The 22771-nt window shown below is 42.7% G+C and overlaps 1 protein-coding gene across 3 annotated transcripts in view; it reads right to left on the minus strand.

Moving 5' to 3' along the window:
- The window catches only part of RARS1 (arginyl-tRNA synthetase 1), a 91412-nt gene extending 69011 nt beyond the window's left edge, over window positions 1–22401 (minus strand). The window contains exons 1-5 of one of the 3 annotated variants that reach the window (XM_075856417.1): window positions 21991–22083; window positions 20549–20611; window positions 18888–19022; window positions 10895–11083; window positions 10311–10419 (exon numbers count right to left, since the gene is read on the minus strand). In XM_075856417.1, the coding sequence (XP_075712532.1) occupies window positions 10311–10419; window positions 10895–11083; window positions 18888–19022; window positions 20549–20611; window positions 21991–21993 (499 nt within the window). In that variant the 5' untranslated portion in view covers window positions 21994–22083. Of the gene's footprint in view, window positions 1–10310; window positions 10420–10894; window positions 11084–18887; window positions 19023–20548; window positions 20612–21990; window positions 22085–22229 lie in introns of those variants that run through there. The other 2 variants (XM_075856416.1, XM_075856418.1) reach the window with 2 other exon arrangements.
- Window positions 22402–22771: the final 370 nt, after the last annotated feature.

The following is a 22771-nucleotide window of genomic DNA, read 5'->3' on the forward strand; positions in this document are numbered from 1 at the left end:
GGTACACAAGCGTAGCCCTGTTCAAACGCCTGGTGGAACAAAAAACGGTGGCGTGTGGGACGGTCCTCAAAAACCAGAGACAGCTCCCAAAAACCCTTCTCGGCCAACCCCTGCAGTGTGGGGAGAGCAGGGCGTGCCAAAGCGAAGGGGTCCTATTTTTTAAATTCAGGGACAAGAAGGATGTGTTGATGCTAACATCCATTCATGGTGCCACCTTCTCTCTTGTCCCTGTGCGTGGAGTAACACCCACCACCGTGTCACGGCCTGTCTGCATCCAGGCATATAACAAATTTATGGGGGGAGTGGACCTTTCTGACCAGATGCTCAAGCTGTACAATGCCAATGCGGAAATCCAAAATTTGGTATAAAAAACTTGCGGTGTACTTTATCCAAATGGCATTGTTCAACTCCTTTGTAATATACAGGAGCACTGGTTAGGAGGGGACATACCTGGAGTACCAGGAGAAGGTGATCAAATCCCTTCTCTCTGGGAATGTGGCAGAGGTAGGAGAAAATTCTGCCTCTGCAAGTACTGATGTCCCCAGGATAGTTCCAGGGTAGCACTTTCCTGGTGAAGTGCCGCCCACCGCGAACAAAAACCACCCCCAGAAGAGGTGTTGTGTCTGTGCCAAAAGAGGCATAAGAAAAGACACGACATACCAGTGTAACACCTGTCCCTCCCACCCTGGACTGTGTATGAAGGAGTGCTTCCAGATATACCACACCTCTCTGGATTTTTAAATTTTATTTTCATCCGTCCCTTTCATTTATAATTATAGTCCCTTTCATTTACAATTATCATCCCTTTCATTTACCATAACCATTTCACCAATTAAAATTTGAGCATCCCCCATAACAAAACTAAAAAATCTCATTATACCACTAGATGAACATCTAGGATTTGTAACATGGTGTAGTATCTGCACAATTTTTTAGGCCTATGCAAACATGACATGTGCCCAAAAATCATCCAAGTAAAACAAGGCCTCAAAATCCTTGTGATGTTCCAATACTTTCTGGCCCTGGCATATGTCCAGCAACAGAGAATTAGGGCCAGTTTGGGGGTATTGCTAAACTCAGAAGAAATAGCCTGATAAATGTTGAGGTGCTTTTCTTCACTTGCATGCTCTGTGTCTGAAGAAACTGTCCTATAAATGAAGTATTTGTGAGAAAATTGAAAATGTTATTTTTCACGCCAGATTTCCACAAGATTCTGCAAAAAAAAAACTGTGCGGTCAAAAAAGTGATGACACCCCTAGATAAATTCCTTGAGGGGTGTAGTATTCTAAATGGGGTAATTTCTGGGTGTTTTCGATCGTTATGGGGGCTCAGAGTCTCTTCAAAGATCAAATGGGGCTGTTGAACCAATCATGCAAAACTTGGGCCCTGAAAATCTAAGGATGCTCCTTCAATTCCAGGCACTCCCATGTGTCCACACAACATATTTGGAGAACTTTGGGGGTATCTCTGCACTCGGTGCAAATGGGCCAATAAATGTTAAGGTGCTTTTCTTCACTTGCATGCTCTGAACAATCTGTCCTATAAATGAAACATTGGTGAAAAAATGTAAAATGTTCTTTTTCACGCCAGATATCCACAAGATTCTGCAAAAAAAAAGTGTGGTCAAAAAAGTGATCACACACCGAGAAAAATTCTTAGACGGGTGTAGTTATCAAAATGGGGTAATTTCTGGGGGTTTTGCATCATTATGGGGGCTCAGAGCCTCATGCAAAACTTGGGCCTGCCTTGAAAACCTAAGGCTGCTCCTTCACTTCCAGGCACTGCCATGTGTCCACACAACATATTTGGTCCACTTTGGGGGTATCTCTGAACTCGGTACAAATGTTAAGATGCTTTTCTTCACTTGCATGCTATGTGTCTGAAAAATCGGTCCTATAAATGAAGCATTTGTGAAAAAATTTTAAATTTTCTTTTTCACGCCAGATATTCACAAGATTCTGCAAATAAAAACTATGGGGTTAAAAAAGTGATCACACCCCATGAAGAAATTCCTTGAGGGGCGTAGTTTCCAAAGTGGGGTCACTTTTGGGGGGTTTCCACTGTTTTGGTCCCCCCAGTGCATTGCAAATGTGACATGGCACTGAAAACTATTCCAGTAAAATCCGCGCTCCAAAATCCAAATGACGCTCCCTCTCTTCTGAGGGTCCAAACAGCAGTGCATTACCACATGTGGGGGTATTGCCGTAATCGGGAGAAATTGCTTTACAAATGTAGGGGTGCTTTTTATCCCTTATTCCTTGTAAAAATTTCTACGTTTTTTTCAGAAAAAAGTAGATTTTCATCTTCACACACTAATTCAAATAAATTTAGAAAAAAAACTGTGGGGTCAAAATACTAACTATACCCCTAGAAAGATTCCTTGAGGGGTTTAGTTTCCAAAATGGGGTCAGTTTTGCAGGGTTTTTACTGTTTCGGCAGCACAAGAACTCTTCAAACCTGACACGGTGCCTAAAATATATTCTAAAAAAATTAGGCCCCAAAATCCCCTAGGTGCTCCTTTGCTTCTGAGGGCGGTGTTTCAGACCAGTGGCACACATGTGGGATATTTCTAAAAAGTGCAGAATCTGGGCAATAAATATTGAGTTGCATTTCTTGGGAAAAAGCTTCTGTGTTACAGAATTTTTTTTATTACATATGAATTTTGGCAAAAAAAATTAAATTTGTAAATTTCACATCTAGCTTGCTTTAATTCCTCTGAAACGCCTAAAAGGGTTAAAACTTTCTGAATGCTGTTTTGAATACCTGAGGGGTGCAATTTTCCAAATGGGGTGATTTATGGGGACTTTCTAATATATAAGGCCCTCAAAGCCACTTCAGAACTGAACTGGTCCCTGAAAAAATAGCCTTTTGAAATTTTCTTGAAAATATGAGAAATTGCTGCTAAAGTTCTAAGCCTTGTAACGTCGTAGAAAAATAAATGTTCCAAAAACGATGCAAACATAAAGTAGAAATATGGGATATGTGAAAAAGTTACTATTTTGTGTTGTATTACTATCTGTCTTCCAAGCAGATACATTTAAATTTCGAAAAATTGTAACTTTTCCAAATTTTCTCTACATTTTTATGTTTTTCACAAATAAATATTGAATTTATCGACCAAATTTTTTCACTAAAAAAATACAATATGTCACGGGAAAACCATATCAGAATCGCTTGGATAGGTAAAAGCAAATCCCAAGTTATTACCGCATAAATTAACACGTCAGATTTGAAAAAAATCGGCCTCGTCCTCATCCTCAAGGCCAAAACAGGCTCAGTACTGAAGGGGTTAAAGAAGTGCATATCAAGAATGGAAAATTTGACCTGGACACAGGGACATCAATGACCCTTGATCATAAAAGTGTTAATTATTTCTTGTGTCATTGTTTTTGTTATTAATATCTATCATGGTAAGGCTTTCCAAAGTTTCACTACACTTAACCCCTTCCCTCTTTAGCCACTTTTGACCTTCCTGACCGAGCCTCATTTTTCAAATCTGACATGTGTCACTTTATGTGGTAATCACTCCGGAATGCTTTAACCTATCCAAGCGATTCTGAGATTGTTTTCTCGTGACACATTGGACTTTAAGTTACTGGAAAAATTTGCTCGATATGTTCAGTATTTAATTGTGAAAAACACCAAAATTTAGTGAAAAATTTCAAAAATTAGCATTTTTATCAATTTAAATGTATCTGCTTGTAAGACAGGCAGTTATACCACACAAGATTGTTACTAATTAACATCCCCCATATGTCTACTTTAGATTGGCATTGTTTTTTGAACATCCTTTTATTTTTCTATGACATCACAAGGCTTAGAACTTTAGCAGCAATTTCTCACATTTTCAAGAAAATTTCAAAAGGCCATTTTTACAGGGACCAGTTCAGTTGTGAAGTGGCTTTGAGGGCCTTATATATTAGAAACCCCCAAAAAGTCACCCCATTTTAAAAACTTCACCCCTCAAAGTATTCAAAACAGCATTTAGAAAATGTCTTAACCCTTTACACATTTCACAGGAATTAAAGCAAAGTAGAGGTGAAATTTACAAATTTCATATTTTTTTGCAGAAATAAATTTTTAATGCTATTTTTTTTATAACGCAGAAGGTTTTACCAGAGAAATGCAACTCAATATTTGTTGCCCAGTTTCTGCAATTTTAGGAAATATCCCACATGTGGCCGTAGCGTGCTACTGGAATGAAGCACCGGCCTCAGAAGCAAAGGAGCACCTTGTGGATTTTGGGGCCTTATTTTTGTTAGAATAAATTTTAGGCACCATGTCAGGTTTGAAGGGCTCTTGCGGTGCCAAAACAGTCAAAATCCCCCAAAAGTGACCACACCTGGGAAACTACACACCTCAAGGAAATTATCTAGGGGTACAGTGAGCATTTTGACCGCACAGGTTTTTTACAGAAATTATTGGAAGTAGGCCGTGAAAATTAAAATCGACATTTTTTCAAAGAAAATGTAGGTTTAGCGATTTTTTTTCTCATTTCCACAAGGACTAAAAGAGAAAAAAGCACCGTAAAATTTGTAAAGCAATTTCTCCCGAGTAAAACAATACCCCACATGTGGTAATAAACGGTTGTTTGGAGACACGGCGTGGCTGAGAAGGGAAAGAGCGCTATTTGGCTTTTGGAGCTCAAATTTAGCAGGAATGGTTTGCTGAGGCCTTGTCACATTTACAAAGCACCTCAGGGGACAAAACAGTGGAAACCCCCCACAAGTGACCCCATTTCAGAAACTACACCCATTGAGGAAATTATCTAGGGGTATAGTGAGTGTTTTGACCCCACAGGTTTTTTTCATAAATTATTGGAAGTAGGCCCTGAAAATGACAATCTAAATTTTTTCAAAGAAAATGTAGGTTTAGCTAATTTTTTCTCATTTCCACAAAGACTGAAGGAGAAAAAGCACCGTAAAATTTGTAAAGCAATTTCTCCCGAGTAAAACAATACCCCGCATGTGGTAATAAACGGCTGTTTGGAGACACGGCGTGGCTGAGAAGGGAAAGAGCGCTATTTGGCTTTTGGAGCTCAAGTTTAGCAGGAATGGTTTGCGGAGGCCATGTCACATTTACAAAGCCCCGGAGAGAACAAAACAGTGGAAACCCCCCACAAGTGACCCCATTTTGGAAACTACGCCCATTGAGGAAATTATCTAGGGGTATAGTGAGCGTTTTGACCCAACAGCTTTTTTGCATAAATTATTGGAAGTAGGCCCTGAAAATGACAATCTAAATTTTTTCAAAGAAAATGTAGGTTTAGCTAATTTTTTCTCATTTCCACAAGGACTGAAGGAGAAAAAGCACCGTAAAGTTTGTAAAGCAATTTCTCCCGAGTAAAACAATACCCCACATGTGGTAATAAACGGCTGTTTGGACACACGGCAGGGCTTAGAAGAGAAAGAGTGCTATTTGGCTTTTGGAGATCACATTTAGCAGGAATGGTTTGCGGAGGCAATGTCACATTTGCAAAGCCCCTGAGGGGAAAAAACAATGAACGCGCCCAAAAAGTGACACCATTTAGGAAACTGCACCTCTTGAGGAATTCATCTAGGGGCGTAGTGAGCATTTTAACCCCACAGATGTTTCATAGAATTTATTAGAATTGGGCAGTGAAAATAAAAACAATCCTTTTTCTTCAATAAGACGTAGCTTTAGCTCAAATTTTTTCATTTTCGCAACAAATAAATGAAAAAAAAGAACCCAACATTTGTAAAGCAATTTCTCCCGAGTACAGCAATACCCCATATGTGGTCATAAACTGCTGTTTGGGCACACGGCAGGGCTCAGAAGGGAAGGACCGCCATTTGGAGTGCAGATGTTGCTGGATTGGTTTCTGGGCGCCTGTGGGCCCGAAACAGTGGAAACCCCCCAGAAGTGACCCAATTTTGGAAACTACACCCCTCAATGCATTTACCTAGGGGTGTAGTGAGCATGTTAACCCTGCAGGTGTTTTGTAGAAATTAGTGTGAACTCGATGTTGCAGAGTGAAAATGGGATTTTTTCCACACATATGTGGACAATATGTGGTGCCCGGCTTGTGCCACCATAACAAGACAGCTCTCTAATTATTATGCTGGGTTTCCTGGTTTTAGAAACACCCTACACGTGGTCCTAATCTCTTGCCTGGACAGTCGACCAGGCTCAGGAGTGAAAGCGTACCATGTAAAATTGAGGCCTAATTTGGCGATTTACAAAGTATTGGTTCACAATTGCAGAGACTCAGATGTGAAATAATAAAAAGACACCCCTGAGAAGTGACCCCATTTGGAAACTACACCCCTCAAGGCATTTATTAAGGGGTGTAGTGAGCATTTTCACCCCACAGGTCTTTTCCATAAATGAATGCACTGCGGATGGTGCAAATTAAAAATTTATATTTTTCCCTAGATATGCCATTCAGTGGCAAATATGTCGTGCCCAGCTTATGCCACTGGAGACACACACCCCAAAAATTGCTAAAAGGGTTCTCCCGGGTATGACGGTGCCATATATGTGGAAGGAAACTGCTGTTTGGGGACGCTGTAGGGTTCAGATGGGAGGAAATGCCATTTGGCTTTTGGAGCGTGGATTTTGCTTGGTAGTAGTTTTGTTTGGAGTCTTACTGGTGTTTCCGTTTATAATGTAGGGCATATGTAAGCCGGGCGGAGTATATAAGGGGCATAGTCAGGTGGTATAATAATTGGGTAAAAAAAAACAATAAAATGATCCATAGATGTGTGTTACGCTGTGCTCAATCCTTTCTGCACAGGCCGGTGTCGCACTGATATATGGCGTCCTTTATTATCCCCCTTTTGGTCCACACTCCGCGCCTTTGCAGTTTGGGGAATTTTGCTGGGAAGTGTTGTCCTGGTATAATACCGGCACCGTCGCTTCCAGCGGATATGTTTGGGCCCTCCCTTTCCTGGTTCCATAATTTTAGGTCCTTGATAAATCGCCTCTTCAAACAGAAGAAATGTTCCCCTCGGGCACAACTGCATATTTTTTATTTCCTGACTTATTGGAGCCATAACTAATTTTATTTTTTCATACATGTAGTGGTATGAGGGCTGTTTTTTGCGGGACGATCTGTAGTTATTATTGGTACCATTTTGGGGTACATGCGACTTTATGATTACCTTTTATCCTATTTTTTGGGAGGTCAGGTAAACAAAAAAAACGCAATTCTGGCATAGTTTCATTTCGGGTTTTTTATACAGCGTTCACCATGCGTTATAAACTACATGTTAACGTTATTCTGCGGCTCAGTCTAATTCCGGCGATACCTATTTTATAGGACTTTTTTATGTTTTACAACTTTTTGCACAATAAAACTACTTTTGTAAAAATAATGTATTTTTTCTGTCGCCAAGTTGTGAGAACCATAACTTTTTATTTTTTTTGTCGACGGAGTTGTATGAGGGCTTGTTTTTTGCGAGACGAGCTATAGTTTTTATAGGTACCATTTTTGGATACGTGCGACTTTTTGATCACTTTTTATTCCTATATTTATAGAGCAAAATGACCAAAAAACAGAAACTCTGATATCGTTTTTTACAGTTTTTTTTTACGCTGTTCACCGCGTGCAATAAATAATATAATATTTTGATACCTTAGGTCGTTACGGTCGCGGCGATACCAAATACGTATGGTTTATTATTTTTTTTCAATAATAAAGGACTTGGTAAGAGTAAAAGGGGGATTGTGTTTTATTTTATTACTTGAAACTTTTATTGTTTTCAAACTTTTATTTTATTCACTTTTTATTTACACTTTTTTATACTTTTTTTACACTTTTTCTCAAGTCCCACTAGGGGACTTGAAGGTCCAGCTGTCAGATTTATTTTTTTCTAATACATTGCACTACCTACGTAGTGCAATGTATTAGATGTGTCAGTTATTCACTGACAGCAAGCCGATTAGGCTTCGCCTCCCGGCGGAGCCTAATCGGCTTCCGTAATGGCAGGGCAGGAGACCATTGTGTCAACTGTTGCCATAGCAGCAGTCGCCAGTCCCGATTGCCTGTCAGGGCTGGCGATCTGCTAGTAACCGCTACGATGCAGCAATCGCTTTTGATTGCTGCATCGAAGGGGTTAATGGCAGGGATCGGAGCTAGCTCCGGTTCCTGCCATTACAGGTGGATGTCAGCTGTACAGTACAGCTGACTTCCACCGCTGATGACGCCGGATCAGCTCCTGAGCCGGCGCCATCTTGCCGGCAGCTACGGAAGCCGATCAGGCTCCGCCGCCGGGCGGATCTTGATCGGTTTCCGTGCTAGGCAGACCAGGAGGCCAGTATTAGGCCTCCGGTTGCCATTGCAGCCACTGGAACCCCGGCAATTTCATTGCTGGGGTTCCGATGAGCTGCAAACACCTTAAATGCAGCGATCGCGTTTGAGCGCTGCACTTAAGGGGTTAATGGCGGGGATCTAAGCTAATTTCGGTCCCCGCCGTTACAGCCGGATGTCATCTGTAAGATACAGCTGAGATCCGATGATGATGGCACCGGCTCAGCTTCTGAGCCGGTCCCAAACATTCGGCGTATGGGTACGGCAAGATGCGGGAAGTCAATGCTTTCCATGACGTACCCATAGAGCAAATGTCGGGAAGGGGTTAAGTTGCCAGTACACACTAAATAAACATCAGGATCCGCTGACAATCTGATGCGTATGGAAGGGCCTTCTGACTGTTGAATCTAAAGTGTATGATTTTATGTTCTGCCGGGAGATATGCCAGAAGTTCTGGAAATGGTTTAACACATTCTTCCCATTGGCTAAGTAGAGAGTACACCTTTATGGGGTGGTGGGGAAAGATAGCTATCGGCTGAACGAGGGTTCTTGTATAACCAGCTATACTGCAAATACCCCTTTCCCATACCGATGAAGGAACCATCCTGCCTCAAAACAAAATTGATGACCCCCTTGGACCATCATGCGGTTCTAGGACTAAACAGTTATTGTGATAATTCTTTGTAATAACCCTGTATTTATTTATGCATATTATAAGATAACCTTCAAGGCACCTTTGTTCCAACATACGCAAGTTCAATATTTCAAGCCTTTCATTTTAAGAGGTACCCCCCATCCTATTCATTAACCTGGTTGCCTGATCCTGAACGCTCACCAGCTGTTCTATGTTCTATATTTTTTTTTACAGTGTGAAGCTTAAAACTGTACCCCATATTCAAGATGGAATTTCACTGGAAGAAAAATAGAATACAAACCGGCGCAACCATAGGGCATTACCTACATACGATGAAAAATAGAAAACGTAGAGATGAAAAATGCTCACCTAGTGATGTCGTGCAAGGAGCACGACACCCCTGAAGATGTAAGCTTGGAAGTTTGTGGTTTTAAGGTGTCAAGAAAGCTGCAAGCCACGGGTTGTGCCGGACACCATACCTTTGACCGGTTAACAATTGGATAGTAGAATAGTGAGAGTCCCAACCAATGAAGGTGATGAGCCTCAAAAAAAAATCTACCCTTGGAACGGCGCTGCTTTCTAGGAACGTAGTAGACTGTTTGTCCTTAATGTTGAATATGGAAGCAAACAAGGGTTTGAAGTATACAAAGCTTTAATAGAATACAGGCGACGCGTTTCGGAGCCGAACCGGCTTCTTCCTCAGACAGTATTAGAACACAAATGACCAGTAGAGAACAGTACATGTATTTATACATAAAAAACCTGGAAAAAAACGGTGTATAATCCATATGGCAATATGATATACTGTCACAAACCTAACTCTTCAATACCTCAATAATTTTTTTCACACCAATGAATTAGTGAATGTTACGTTACAAATGCCCCCTGACCTTTGACCTTTACCCTTAATGTCCCGTTTTTTATGTATAAATACATGTACTGTGCTCTACTGGTCATTTGTGTTCGAATACTGCCTGAGGAAGGAGCCGGTTCGGCTCTGAAACGCATCGCCTGTATTCTATTAAAGCTTTGTATACTTCAAACCCTTGTTTGCTTCCATATGCAACATTAAGGACTAACAGCCTACTACGCTCCTAGAAAGCAGTGCCACTCCAAGGGTTGAATTTTTTGAGGCTCATCACCTTCATTGGTTGGGACTCTCACTATTCTACTATCCCATATTCAAGATGGGCACTTGAGATGAGAAGGGAAACATTCCAAAACCTATCACTATTTGATTGCCCACACCTCCAATTTATTGATCTATTTTTCAAAGTCAAGCAATTTCACAGCTACAGTAATTCCTTCCTGCTAAGGCGGTCTTCACATTACCATGCAAATATAATATCTAGTATCTTATCTGCTTGTGTGTCAAAAGCATAATGGCTTTTTAACATACTTTACCTGGACCAGCAATTTCTGTTTTCTCAATCAAATCATTCTCTGGAAGGTTTTTAACTATTTGACTTGCAATTTCAATTGGGCTCACTTTTTCACCTCTTGCCTTTAGCATCTGAAAAACAAACACAAACATGATAACATGTTCCATATTCCATTCAATACACTTATATAGCATACAATATTAGCTTTAATGGTACTTCTTAAATTACCTTAGGCCATCACACTACCTCCTCATCCTTGTGCTATGGATGTACAAGGACAATAACATTTGTCTATTCCTAACATTTGTGTTGATGCACTTATTTAACATGAACTACTATATCCAAGAAAACTATTGTAGCAGCATATGTTTAAGTCGGTATTAGATGCATTTTAATAGTTAAGAATACCCTGAAAATTAGAATTGAGCCATCAGAACCAAAACATCATAAATATGTTCACTAAGAAGCAAATACTGTATAAATGTGAATTTTTAAATGACACTTATTTTCTGTCTTCACTATAAAATGAAACTAACTGGATAATGGTGTTTATTTTGCTTAGGCAAAAAAAATTAAGTGAAACAGAGATTCATAGATCAAGTTTACCTGGGTTATTGCCATTGCGCTGTTGCATTGGTAGTCACCAAACTTAGGCTGCTGACCTGGAGTGACTGCCAATGGAGCATTTACCAATTCAGGATATGACGCTCTAATAGCCCTGCCAAATATCTCCTGGAGCTGGACATTAATGTTAATCATACTTCTTACTGATCTGTCGTTTTCTTCCTTAAGACTCTGTCAGAAAATTAGAAGAAAAGAAAACTCTTAATATAAGAAAATTAATGAAAAAGAAAATAAATTCTTAAATAACTGGGTATGAAGATACTCTGTCATTATCACATGTAACAATCACCAGTAAAATACATGTGCTATCTTGTATCTGCTAGGATGCATTAAACATATACACTGTTCAGCTACAATATTTAAACCCCTGACTAATATTGTGTAGGTCCCCCTCATGCCATCAATACTGCTCTGAACCGTGGACGCATGGTCTCCACAAGACCTCTCAATGTTGTGATTTGGTATCTGGCACCAAGACGTTAGCAGAAGACCCTTTAAAGAGAACCTTTCACCTCCCTATACATGTGCAGCTGAGTGCAGCATGTAATGGGGAGGGCTGAACAAACCCTGAGGCACTTTAAAAAAAAATTCTACCCTCCTCCGTTATTTAGATATTGGTGCCGTTATAGTTGGCGCCCGATATTTAAATAACCCCCTGAACAGTCAATGGAGTGTGTACTGGCAAGGGGGCATGTTACTATGGCTGTGACACTGTCTAAAAAGATATGGACAGTGTTACAGCAATAGCGAGGATAGAGGAGTGTGCGCGAACGCACGCGCACGCTCTCACTCTTCAGCTTTCAAGATCAGTCTTCTGCCAAACTGGCAAGGGGGCGTGTCACTGTTATGGACAATGTAGGAGCTGGGGAGCGCTTGCACTTTCCGTAGCAGAAACACGTCCCCTTGCCAGTTCGCCAGACAAAGTACAAGACTGATCTCTCGCAAGTGCTGAAGAGAGGAGAGCGCGCATGCTCTCTTCTCCACAACTCTTACACTGCCCGTAGCAGTGACACGCCCCCTTGCCAGCTCGGCAGAAGACTGATCCTGAAAGCTGAAGAGTGAGAGTATGCGCGCACTCTCTCCTCTATGTAACACTGTCCGTATCTGATTGGATAGTGTCACAGCCATAGTAACCCGCCCCCTTGCCAGTACACGCCCCATTTACAGTTCAGGGGGTTATTTAAATATCGGGCGCCAAATATAACGGCACCGATAGCTAAATAACAGAGGAGGGTAGAAAAAAGTGCCCCAGGGGTTGTGCAGCCCTGCCCATTACATGCTGCACTCAGCTGCACATGTATGGGGAGGTGAAAGGTTCTCTTTAAGTTCAAGGTGATGTCTCTATGAACCAGAGTTGTTTTTCCAGCATGTCCCACAGATGCGAGGCCAAGTCAACACCTTGTCATATTCCGCAAACTACAGTATTCCTGAAAATATTTGCAGCGTTAGGGCGTATTATCATGCTGCATGAGTCCACTACTACTAGGAAATACTGTTGTCATGAATGGGTGTACTTGGTCTGTAACAATGTTTAGGTAGTTGGTGCGTGTCAAAGTATCCACATGAATTCCAGGACGTAAGTTTTCCCAGCAGACCATTTCCCGAAGCAACACTCTGCCTTTGCTGGCTTGCCATCTTCCCATATTGCATCCTGGTGCCATCTCTTCCCCAGGTCATCTACATGATGTAAAAGAAAAAGTGATACATCAGACCAGGCCACCTTCTTCCATTGTTTCATGGTCCAGTTCTGATGCTCATGTGCCCATTGTAGGCACTTTCGGTGGTGGGAAGGGTTCAGTATGGGTACTCTGACTGGTCTGCCAGCTACGCAGCCCCAAAAACAACAAGCTGCTTGTTCTGGCACGTCTCTATCATAGTGAATAATGACAAGTGGCGACTGTGTCACCGCGCTACATGGGATAAGATGATAATATGTAGGACATTCCTTGGAGGGTAGAATTCCCTTACCCAATGGGGTGGAGTAGTAAAATACTAGCCCACACCCCTTATCAATTATGCCATAAATGTCTGATAGATGCGGGTCCCAGCTCTAGTGACCAGTGACCCCGGTTCACGGCATAGGTGCGGGATCAGAGGTGGGATCCACATCTATCAGACATTTATGGCATGTCCTGTGGATGTTGGTGGACGTTAATCTGCGGTCGTTGGCAGAGCGTAGAGCACAGGTAGGGTGGTATACAGAGATGAGCCAGGAGATTTAAGAAGGTACAGCAGTGTGGAGCGCTTTGTGAGTGAGAGCAATAAGTTAAAATTTTATTCTGAAGGGAATAGGCAACCTGTGCAGTGATTGGCACAGGGTAAAGGCATTGGTGTAGCGATTGGTCTGAAAGATGAGCCTGACTGCTGCATTCAGGAGAAATATAGAACTCGTGTCAACCTTGCGCAGGGGCCATGCTAGACTATCGTTCCAATTTTAGTATATGTGCTGCCACAGTGAAGAGCTTACACTTCTGTAATGTAGATAACAGTGGTTTTTATTTTGAAAAAAACGATAATTTTTGAGCAAGTTATGAGCAATTTTATATTTATGCTAATTAGTTTCTTAATGCCTAACTGGGCATTTTTTAACTTTTGACCAAGGGGCCGTTCCGTTGTAAAGAGAAGTGTATGACACTGACCAATCAGCGTCACACACTTCTCTCGATTCATGTCCATTTCTCGCGAGATCACGCTCTTCGGTCACATACACCCACATTAACTATACTGAAGTATCTTCAGAGTGAATAGACATCACCTCCTGCCAGGATGCGATGTCTATTCACACTCCCGACACTTCGGTAAAGTTTTTGTGGGACTTACTCACACAGAACAGCGTGATCTCGCGAGATCACAGTGTGCTGTCATTCACAGCGTGATATCACGAGATCACGCTGTGCTGAGATTAAGTCCTACACAAACTTTACCGAAGTGTCGAGAGTGTGAAAAGACATCGCATCCTGGTTGGAGGTAATGTCTATTCACTCTGAAGACACTTCAGTAAAGTTAATGTGGGTGTATGTGACAGCACAACGTGATCTCGCGAGAAATGGACATGAATGGAGAGAAGTGTATGACACTGACCATTTACAACGCCCACTTGGTCAAAAGTTAAAAAACGCCCAGTTGGGCATTAAGACACTAATTAGCATAAATCTAAAATTGCTCATAACTTGCTCAAAAATAATTGTTTTTCAAAATAAAAACCACTGTTATCTACATTACAGCGCCGATCAGATTATGTAGGAGATAGGGCATTTATAATCTGGTGACAGAGCCTCTTTAAGGATCGCTGTTAATGGTCAGTTCAGCTCATTAACCCCTTCCCACCAAACCAGTTTTCATTTTTTTATTTTCCTTTTTGCTCCCTGCCTACCAAGAGCAACATAACTGTATGAAGGCTATTTTTGTGGAACCAGTTGTAGTTTTTAATGGCTCCATTGAACGTACTATGTAATGTACTGAGAAACTTTTACAAATTATTTTGTGGGGTGGAATGGGAAAAAACAAAACACTTCCTGCATTGTTTCTTAGGTTTTGTTTATACAATGTTTACTGTGTGGTAAAAATTATATTATATTGTAATAGTTCGAATCTCTATGGATGTGAGAGTACCAATGAGGTTTTTTTTATTGTTTAAATTATTTTATAGAAAAAAAAAAATAGGAAGGGTTTTTTCTTTTACTTAAAATATTTTTTTTTAAAAGGGTTTTCCAATACTTTTATATTGATGGGATATCCTTAGGATAGCCTGGGATTGTAGTTCTGATACCATTCGATCATAGCAACTTTAAACTCGGGTGGAAGAGAGGCCTTTGAGAGATCAGATCGTGCTGAAGAGGCAAGTAGAACCACCCAGTCAGCGTACCAACAACGGCACGGCCAGTCTGGAGCGAAAGCATGGCCGGAATCTCATCGGCCTTAAAACTCCTGAGGAGCTTGGGAAAAAGAGGAAGCAGGGGAATCATGTAAATCAGGCTGAAGTGATCCCACAGAGTAAGCAGAGCATCAGCCACATATGACTTGGGATCAAGAGACAAAGAGGGGGACCTGCCAATTGAGTCGTGACGCCAGCAGGTCCATGTCCAGCATGCCCCACATGGAATACCTTGTGCTGAACACCCTGTGTTGACCAGTTCCCAGTTCGCAGCTGAGATCCACGACCCAATTGTCAACCCCAGGAATGTAGACTGCTGAGGGAGCAGGACTGTGAAGCTTCGCCCACTCCAGAATCCTCAATTCTTCCGTCATTGCTGCCGAACTGTTAATTGAGGTAGGCGACTGCCATGACATTGACTGTCTGCACTCAGACGAACTGCCTGCCAGAAGAGTTGTCCAGTGACTGATGCAAAAATTTCCCTTAGTTTCAAAATGTTTATGGGGAGATTGTCTTTCTAGTGGGAGCAGATGTCCTAGGTTGCTGAATTCCAGAAGGCACCTTCCCAACCCAGAAGGATTACATCAGTAGTGAGTACCTGTCAGCAGAGTGGGAGAAATTAGCAGCCTTGAGGAATCGCCAGGGAGGAGAATCACCAGAGAAGAGACCGATGGACAGTCAAGGGAAGAAGGATTCAGCAATCTAGGGAATTTGGAGATAGGATGATGGTGAAACTAGGCAAAGGGAATGGCCTCGATGGAAGCCACCATGGTGCCAAGAACCTTCATACAAAAGTGGAGAGTGTGGGAGTGCCCTATTGCAGAGCACAGGCTCCCTGCTGCAGGGTGGACAGTTAACTCTGGAGACACCCAAGCAGACTTGGTGTCAACCACAGTTCACAGGAAAGGGAGTCTCCAACAGGGAATTAGGCAGGATTTGTAAAAGTTGACAATCCATCTAAAACAAACCAGTAGATCTAGAGTAATTTGTACGCAAGGTTGTCCTCAAAGGACGGGGACTTAAGGATATTGTCCACATAGGGGACAATTGAAATCCCCCTGGAACGAAGAAGCGCCATGACCACAGAAATAATTTTTGTGAAAACCTGCGGGGCTGTCGACAGGTCAAACGGGAATGCCACAAACTGGTAGTGGTAAGTGAGAACTGCAAATCGCAGGAAGCGCTGGTGGATTGGACAAATTGGGCTGTGCAGGTATGCGTCCCTGATTAGAGGAAATTCCAGGGAGGTAATCCCTGACCAGAAGGACTACATGCGAAAATGACAGATCTTGAAAAGTCGTTAAGCCATCTTAGGTCCAGAACGTGACAAACTTAACTGTCCCTTTTGAAAACAACAAAAAGGTTTGAGTAAAACCCTCAAAATTCTCGGCCTGGAGGGAGGGGGTCTAAGATAGTGTCCATTGCTCCAAAAAAGTTGAAAGAGGGGGTGCGGACTGGAAGAACCTGTCAGATGGAAGGCGTACAAATTTGATCTTGTACCCTGAGGAGACTGCTTCCCGCACATAGGGGCCTGAGATGTGAAAGAAGTCTGCCCCAACCGAAGTGTAGTGCACCTTCGGGTGGAACTGGTCTTACCTGCTGCAGGCTTAGCGGCCTGAGGGCGGGAGCGCCAAGAGGAACGGGACTTGAATGAAGGACTGTTCTTGGAGTCCTGGTGGTACTCCTGTCCGGTTGCCCGTGGACAGAAGATGCCTGTACACCAACAATGCACCAGGTGCACAAGTAGAGAAGAGGATGGGGGGGAAGAGAGGCAACACTCACTTGTCATGAAGTCTACTTTATCCCTGGTATATAAGACCAGCTGTGAAGTCTCCTCTAAGTGCCAGTCACGGTGAGGTGGGACGACCCTTAGACGGGTGGGCAACAAAGGAGCTTGTGTTCTTGTCCCTCTTTTCTTCAGCATGGCAGCGGGACAACAGCGCGTCAAAACACTAACCGCATGCAAGATGTTGGGAAAAGTAGGGGGACAGCATAGCTTATAAAATAAGCTAACATGAAAAAGGAAGAGAGACAGCCTGCTGTACCAGCAGGGGAGCTTGCCTCCTATGGACACCAAGCTAAGACTAACTAGCTCAGTGGCTGTAAAATGAGTATATACTGTAGGAAGAGAAACACTTTTTTATTCTTAGTGTTACACCTCCTAGTGGCAATAGCATATTTTTCTAATGAAAAAACAAATTCCATAATAGATTTTTTGGGAATTTGGTTCACTGTGCAGTATAAATAATGTGTTTATTTTATTGTATGGGTCTAAACAATTGCACCGATATAAATTATGTTCTTTACATCTTGTAAGAGAACAAGGTTTTTTTTTTTACTTTCGATTCATATAAACATTATGGAACTTTTTCATGCTTAGGCCTCTTGAACTTTACTGCTGCACCCAGTAACAGTCCAGAGACTGTGGCGCTGGGGGATTTGAAAGGCAAGTATTGGTTGTATTTTTTGTTTTTTTACACTTTCCGACAATTTGAAGGAAAATATTTTTTCCATATACTCTCAAACAAAAAATCGCAAGCACTTTCTGTATATAAAAACATCCAATGTAGAGAAACGCGGAATGTTAAGTCCCAGTTCAGCCCTGGGACTAAAATTCCTTTTTCCTTCAAATTGTTAAAAGGTGTCAGACCCATTACGGTCTTTACCATACGGGGATGATGTAGATAGTACATCTGTGATCAACACACAACTGTGAAATCGGCCTACATGTGTAGAATATTCGTAAACCCTCCGCACATTCTACCATCCATTTTCCTGCCGAGTGAATTTGAGTGAATGAGTTTTATGGTCTCATATTTATTTACAGTGTGCAGCTACGGAGTTGCAAATGTTTAATTTTCTATGACGTGGGGGATTCACATTTAATTATTTATTCTTCCATCCCTGTAACGCCCGATACACACGACCATGTGATATTGCGGTCGGAAAAACGTTGAATCCGTTGCGGTCCATTCGTCTGCTAAAGAACCTCCTGTAGTGCATCCGTGCACCATCAGTATTTTTGAAGCCCAGATTAATGAAAATTGCGGATAGCACACGGACAAAAAAAACACTGTCATGTGCATTAAGCCTAAATAACTAGTTTGTAAGAGCAGAATAGTATGGGGACAGGTTTGCTCTACTATTAGCCAAAACGGCGCTAAAAAATATTGTATGTTTGGCTAATAGGAGCGATCAAAGAATACGATAAGCACTGTGAGGAGGGTGGGGGACGCGGGGAGCGATCCCCTTATAAATACTTTAGGCTCTTAACTGTATATATATCATAATTATAAGTCAGAGTGTTATTTGCGCCGGTTTAAAGGGAGTGTTTCACCAGATGTCCGTATTGAACTACCAACAAGCTATTATAGATTAGGCGAACCTGCTCTCTAGTCACTCCCCAGTTCAATCCCCCCTTCCCTCACTGTTCCTTTGATTGACAGGGGCCTGGCAGCGTACTAGGTGAGTTCACACCTGGCCCCGTAGTTTAGTGAACGCGCGTGCTTCCCTGCAACCTAATTAGAACGGTGACTTAAAGATTGTACTGTGCATGCGTTGCATTCTAATCGGGGCATTCGCAGTATAATCTTTATGCTCACCGTTGTAATCGCCACTACTGTGCATGTGGCGATTAGGATGCAGGGACGCACACACGTTCACTACACTACGGGGCCAGGCGTGAACTCGCCTGGTACGCTGCCTGGCCCCTGTCAATCAAAGGAAGCAGGGTGGAAAGGGGGGTTGAACTGGGGAATGACGAGAGAGCATTGTGGAGCAACGGCGACGCCCTTGTTGCGCCAAAATGCTAATTTGCATAAATGGATTAAAAGCTTTTTCTCTGCAAAGGACACACTCTAGGGAAAAAGGTAATACACGTCAGATTCAGGTTAGCCTAATCTACAATAGCCTGTTGGTAGTTCAATACAGACATCTGGCGTCAGACTCCATTTAACTACTAGGAGAGTGGAATTGTTCACATACTGTACTATGCTGCCCTTATATAGATTTGTCAAAGGCTAATTACAGATCTGCTCTAACGACAAGGAATATCTCTACTATACTATTGTAAAACCAAGTACAATCATTTGCAGTAGATACCTTACGGAGAATGTTTAGTCGATACTTCAGCTTGGCGTTCTCGTCCCTCAGTCCCTCTAAACTTGGCGAGTCACCAACAAATGCAAAGTTTCTTAGGGCTTCTATCTCAGCAGTTAAAGACTTAATCTCTTCTTCCTGAAACAGAAATGAAACAGAAAGCTAGTTAAAGAGGCTCTGTCACCAGATTATAAGTGTCCTATCTTCTACATAATCTGATCGGCGCTATAATGTAGGTAACAGTGGTTTTTATTTTGAAAAACTATCAATTTTGAGCAAGTTATGAGAAATTTTAGATTTATGCGAATTAGTTTCTTAATAGACAACTGGGCGTTGCACAGAGGAGAGTATGACGCTGACCAATCATCGTCATACACTTCTCTCCATTCATGTCCATTTGTATTCACTGTGCGGTCACATACACCCACATTAACTTTACTGAAGTGCCTTCAGAGTGAATAGACATTGCCTCCAACCAGGACGCGATGTCTATTCACACTCCCGACTCTTCGGTAAAGTTTCTGTGTGACTTAGGCCTCATGCACACGACCGTAGGCATGTCCACGCCCGTGATTTTCGGGTCGTCGGCAGCGGACTCTCAGCCGCAAGCCGCCCGCAAATTGCGGGCAATGCACATGGCCGCGGCCATTATTTTCAATGAGCCCGGACCGCAGAAGACGGCCGTAATAAGACATGCCTGCTCTTTCTGCGGTGCGGGCTCCCGGGCCCTGCACAGACCGTAAAAACTACGGTCGTGTGCATGGCCCCATAGAAATTAATGAGGCCGCAATTCTCCCGTGGATTTTCGGGGGAATTGCGGCCGCAAAAGCACATTCATGTGCATGGGGACTTACTCACACAGCGTGATCACGCTGTGCTGTCATTCACAGAAACTTTACCGAAGTGTCGGGAGTGTGAATATACATCGCATCCCAGCTGGAGGCAATGTCTATTCACTCTCAAGACACTTCAGTAAAGTTAATGTGGGTGCATGTGACAGCACTGTGCAGTGAATACATTTGGACATGAATGGATAGAAGTGTATGATGCTGATTGGTCACCGTTTAACTAGTTAAATGCCGCGGTCACTAGCGACCGGGGCATTTATAGTGGTTTTCCCATGAGGGACATTTATGACATATCCACAGCATATGTCATAAATGTCAGATAGATGCGGGTCCCACTTCTGGGACCCGCATCTATCTCTATAACGGGGCCCCCTAAGCCCCATTCTAGCTTACCCGGCTCCGCTGTCTTCCGGCTACTACCTGCTTACATGGTCGGGTTACGGAAACAGCGTAACCCCCATAGAACTGAATAGTAGTTACGGAAACAGCGTAGCATGCTACGCTGCTTCTGTAACTGGTATTCACTACTATGGAAGTTACGGAAGCAGCGTAGCTCAGCGAGTTATGCGGTTTCCATAACTCATCCATATATTGCAGTGTCTCGTACTAGCAATCTAATGATCGCTAGTTCAAGTCCCCTAGGGGGAACTAATAAAATGTGTCAAAAAAAATAAAAGTTAAATACATTTTCAGGAGTGTAAAAAAAAATTTAAAAACAAAAACATTTCCCATTTTTCCCCAAGCACAATGTAAAAATTGGTATCGCTGCATCTGTAAAAGTCTGAAACTCAAATAATGTTATATTGTAATACTCACACAGTGAACGGTGTAAAAAAAAAATATTGAAACCCCAGAATCGGTCTTTTGGTCACCATAGCGCTAAAACGAATTAAATAAAAAGTGATAAAAAAAATTTGTATGTACCAAAAAAATGGTGCTAATAAAAACTACAGCTCGTCCCGCAAAAAATAAGCCCTCACACCGCTCAAATGATGGAAAATATAATTTATGGCTTTCAGAATATGGTGAAACTGAACAATTATTTTTTTTAACCAATAGTTTTTTCTTTGTAAAAGATGTAAAATATGAATTTTTTTTCCTATTTTCTGTTGTCTAAAACCTGGGTGCTTCTTATAGTCAGGTGCGTCTCAGGGTATGTTCACACGAGGGCGTCCGTAACGGCTAAAATTACGGGGATGTTTCAGCCTGAAAACATCCCCGTAATTTCAGCCGTAACGGCATGTGCAGGCGCTTGAACGCCGCGGCAATTACGGGCGTAATTGGCGCTGCTATTCATTGGAGTCAATGAATAACGGCTCCAATTACGGCCAAAGAAGTGACAGGTCACTTCTTTGACGCGGGCGTCTATTTACGCGCCGTCATTTGACAGCGGCGCGTGAATATACGCCTCGTGTGAACAGACAAACGTCTGCCCATTGCTTTCAATGGGCAGATGTTTGTCAGCGCTATTGAGGCGCTATTTTCAGACGTAATTCGGGGCAAAAACGCCCGAATTACGTCCGTAAATAGGCCGTGTGAACATACCCTCATAGTCCGAAAAACAGATAGTTATAGGGGTTGTACACTCCCGAACAACTAATGACTTATCCACCAGATAGTTCATCAGTATCATTCGACACCTGAACCCCGCATCGGTCAACTGCTCCGGTGGCCTGCGTGCACCGGATGTTATGGCACATTATGCAAAGTACGGAGCCGGAAGAAGTTGCCTCTTACATTGCGTAGCGGCCGTGCTGCATCTCTGCTCCTTTTCACTTGAATAAGAGAAGAGCTGCAGTAAGGCAGCTCGGCCGCTATTCCATGAGCAGAGCTACCTGCTTCCGGCATGGACGTCCGGTGCTCAGAGCGGCTTAAAGGTGCGGAGTCCGGCACAGTTGAGGTGAAAAATGCCTGGAGAAATAGCGCAGATAACGCTTCTCTATTTCTTTCGATAAAACGATGGGCACCCTCACGGAAACCCATCACAGAAAAGTCAATAGATTCTGTCGGGATTCGGGCCCCATTAGCGCCCATGATGCAATAGCGCCAGCAACTCAGTTTTTTTGGTTCTCCTGTTCCTACGATAGAACAGATGAACAGAAAGACTTCGTGCAGAGGTTATTAAAAGTTAATGAATAACCTATGGAACAAAAAATGGCGGGGAAAAGCCTGTCATTTTTTACGGTAAGGTCACATTCTAGTCAGACAGTAGTGTGAGGGACTGTTTCATCGGAGTGAAGTCACAAAACTGTCCTGACCATATGCAAAAGAAAAGTTGCCCACGTTGACCAATGCTTGCTTTCGTTTTGCGACTGGTTACGATGGACAAGTTCTCTTGCAAGGTTTGTCACCCGCCCGGAAACGCGACAGTACGTGTGTCACATGTCTGCACACAGAGCACTGACAGGCGGGGTGCTGAGATCAGTACAGCGCCATGCAGCACCGAGGACTGACGTCCATCATACATAATAACGTATCACATCCGGCTCTGCCTGACCTGCTGCTGCAGCCTCTCCTCATAGCGCCCCAGCAGTCCCTCCATGCTCCGTTCACACTGACACCGGGGGAAAGGGTCGGTACAGGAAGCCGCGTCACGTCTACCAGGCGGGGACATGGCTGGGAGGTAGCAGCTGAGGTATAGCAGAGTTTGCTTCCTGCCGGCTGTTAGCTTGTCACGTGATGCATGCAATGATAGAGAAAAGCGGTGATGAGTAGAGCGCCACCCTTTATTAAAGTATGGACTTAATACTACAGTTCTCTGAGGTGGCAGACATCACTGGGTTACCTCATACCCTCCAATATAGTCAAATATAAAATTAGTATACAGAGATGCCAGCCTGGCAGAGCTGATAGTCATAACCCTACAAAGGGATGTGAAGTAGGAAGATTATTCCGATAACATCAAAATATTTGTTCTTGTATATTGTTTTACCTTCTTTTGCTGCAATGGGCTTTTGTACCTCTGATAGCCGGAACAATTTTCACACTTTTGACATGTACAAATAAAATCTAACCCATTCTGCGCTATTGTTCTTGTTT

This window comes from Rhinoderma darwinii, chromosome 3 (assembly GCF_050947455.1).
Source record: "Rhinoderma darwinii isolate aRhiDar2 chromosome 3, aRhiDar2.hap1, whole genome shotgun sequence".
Lineage (NCBI taxonomy): Eukaryota > Metazoa > Chordata > Amphibia > Anura > Rhinodermatidae > Rhinoderma > Rhinoderma darwinii.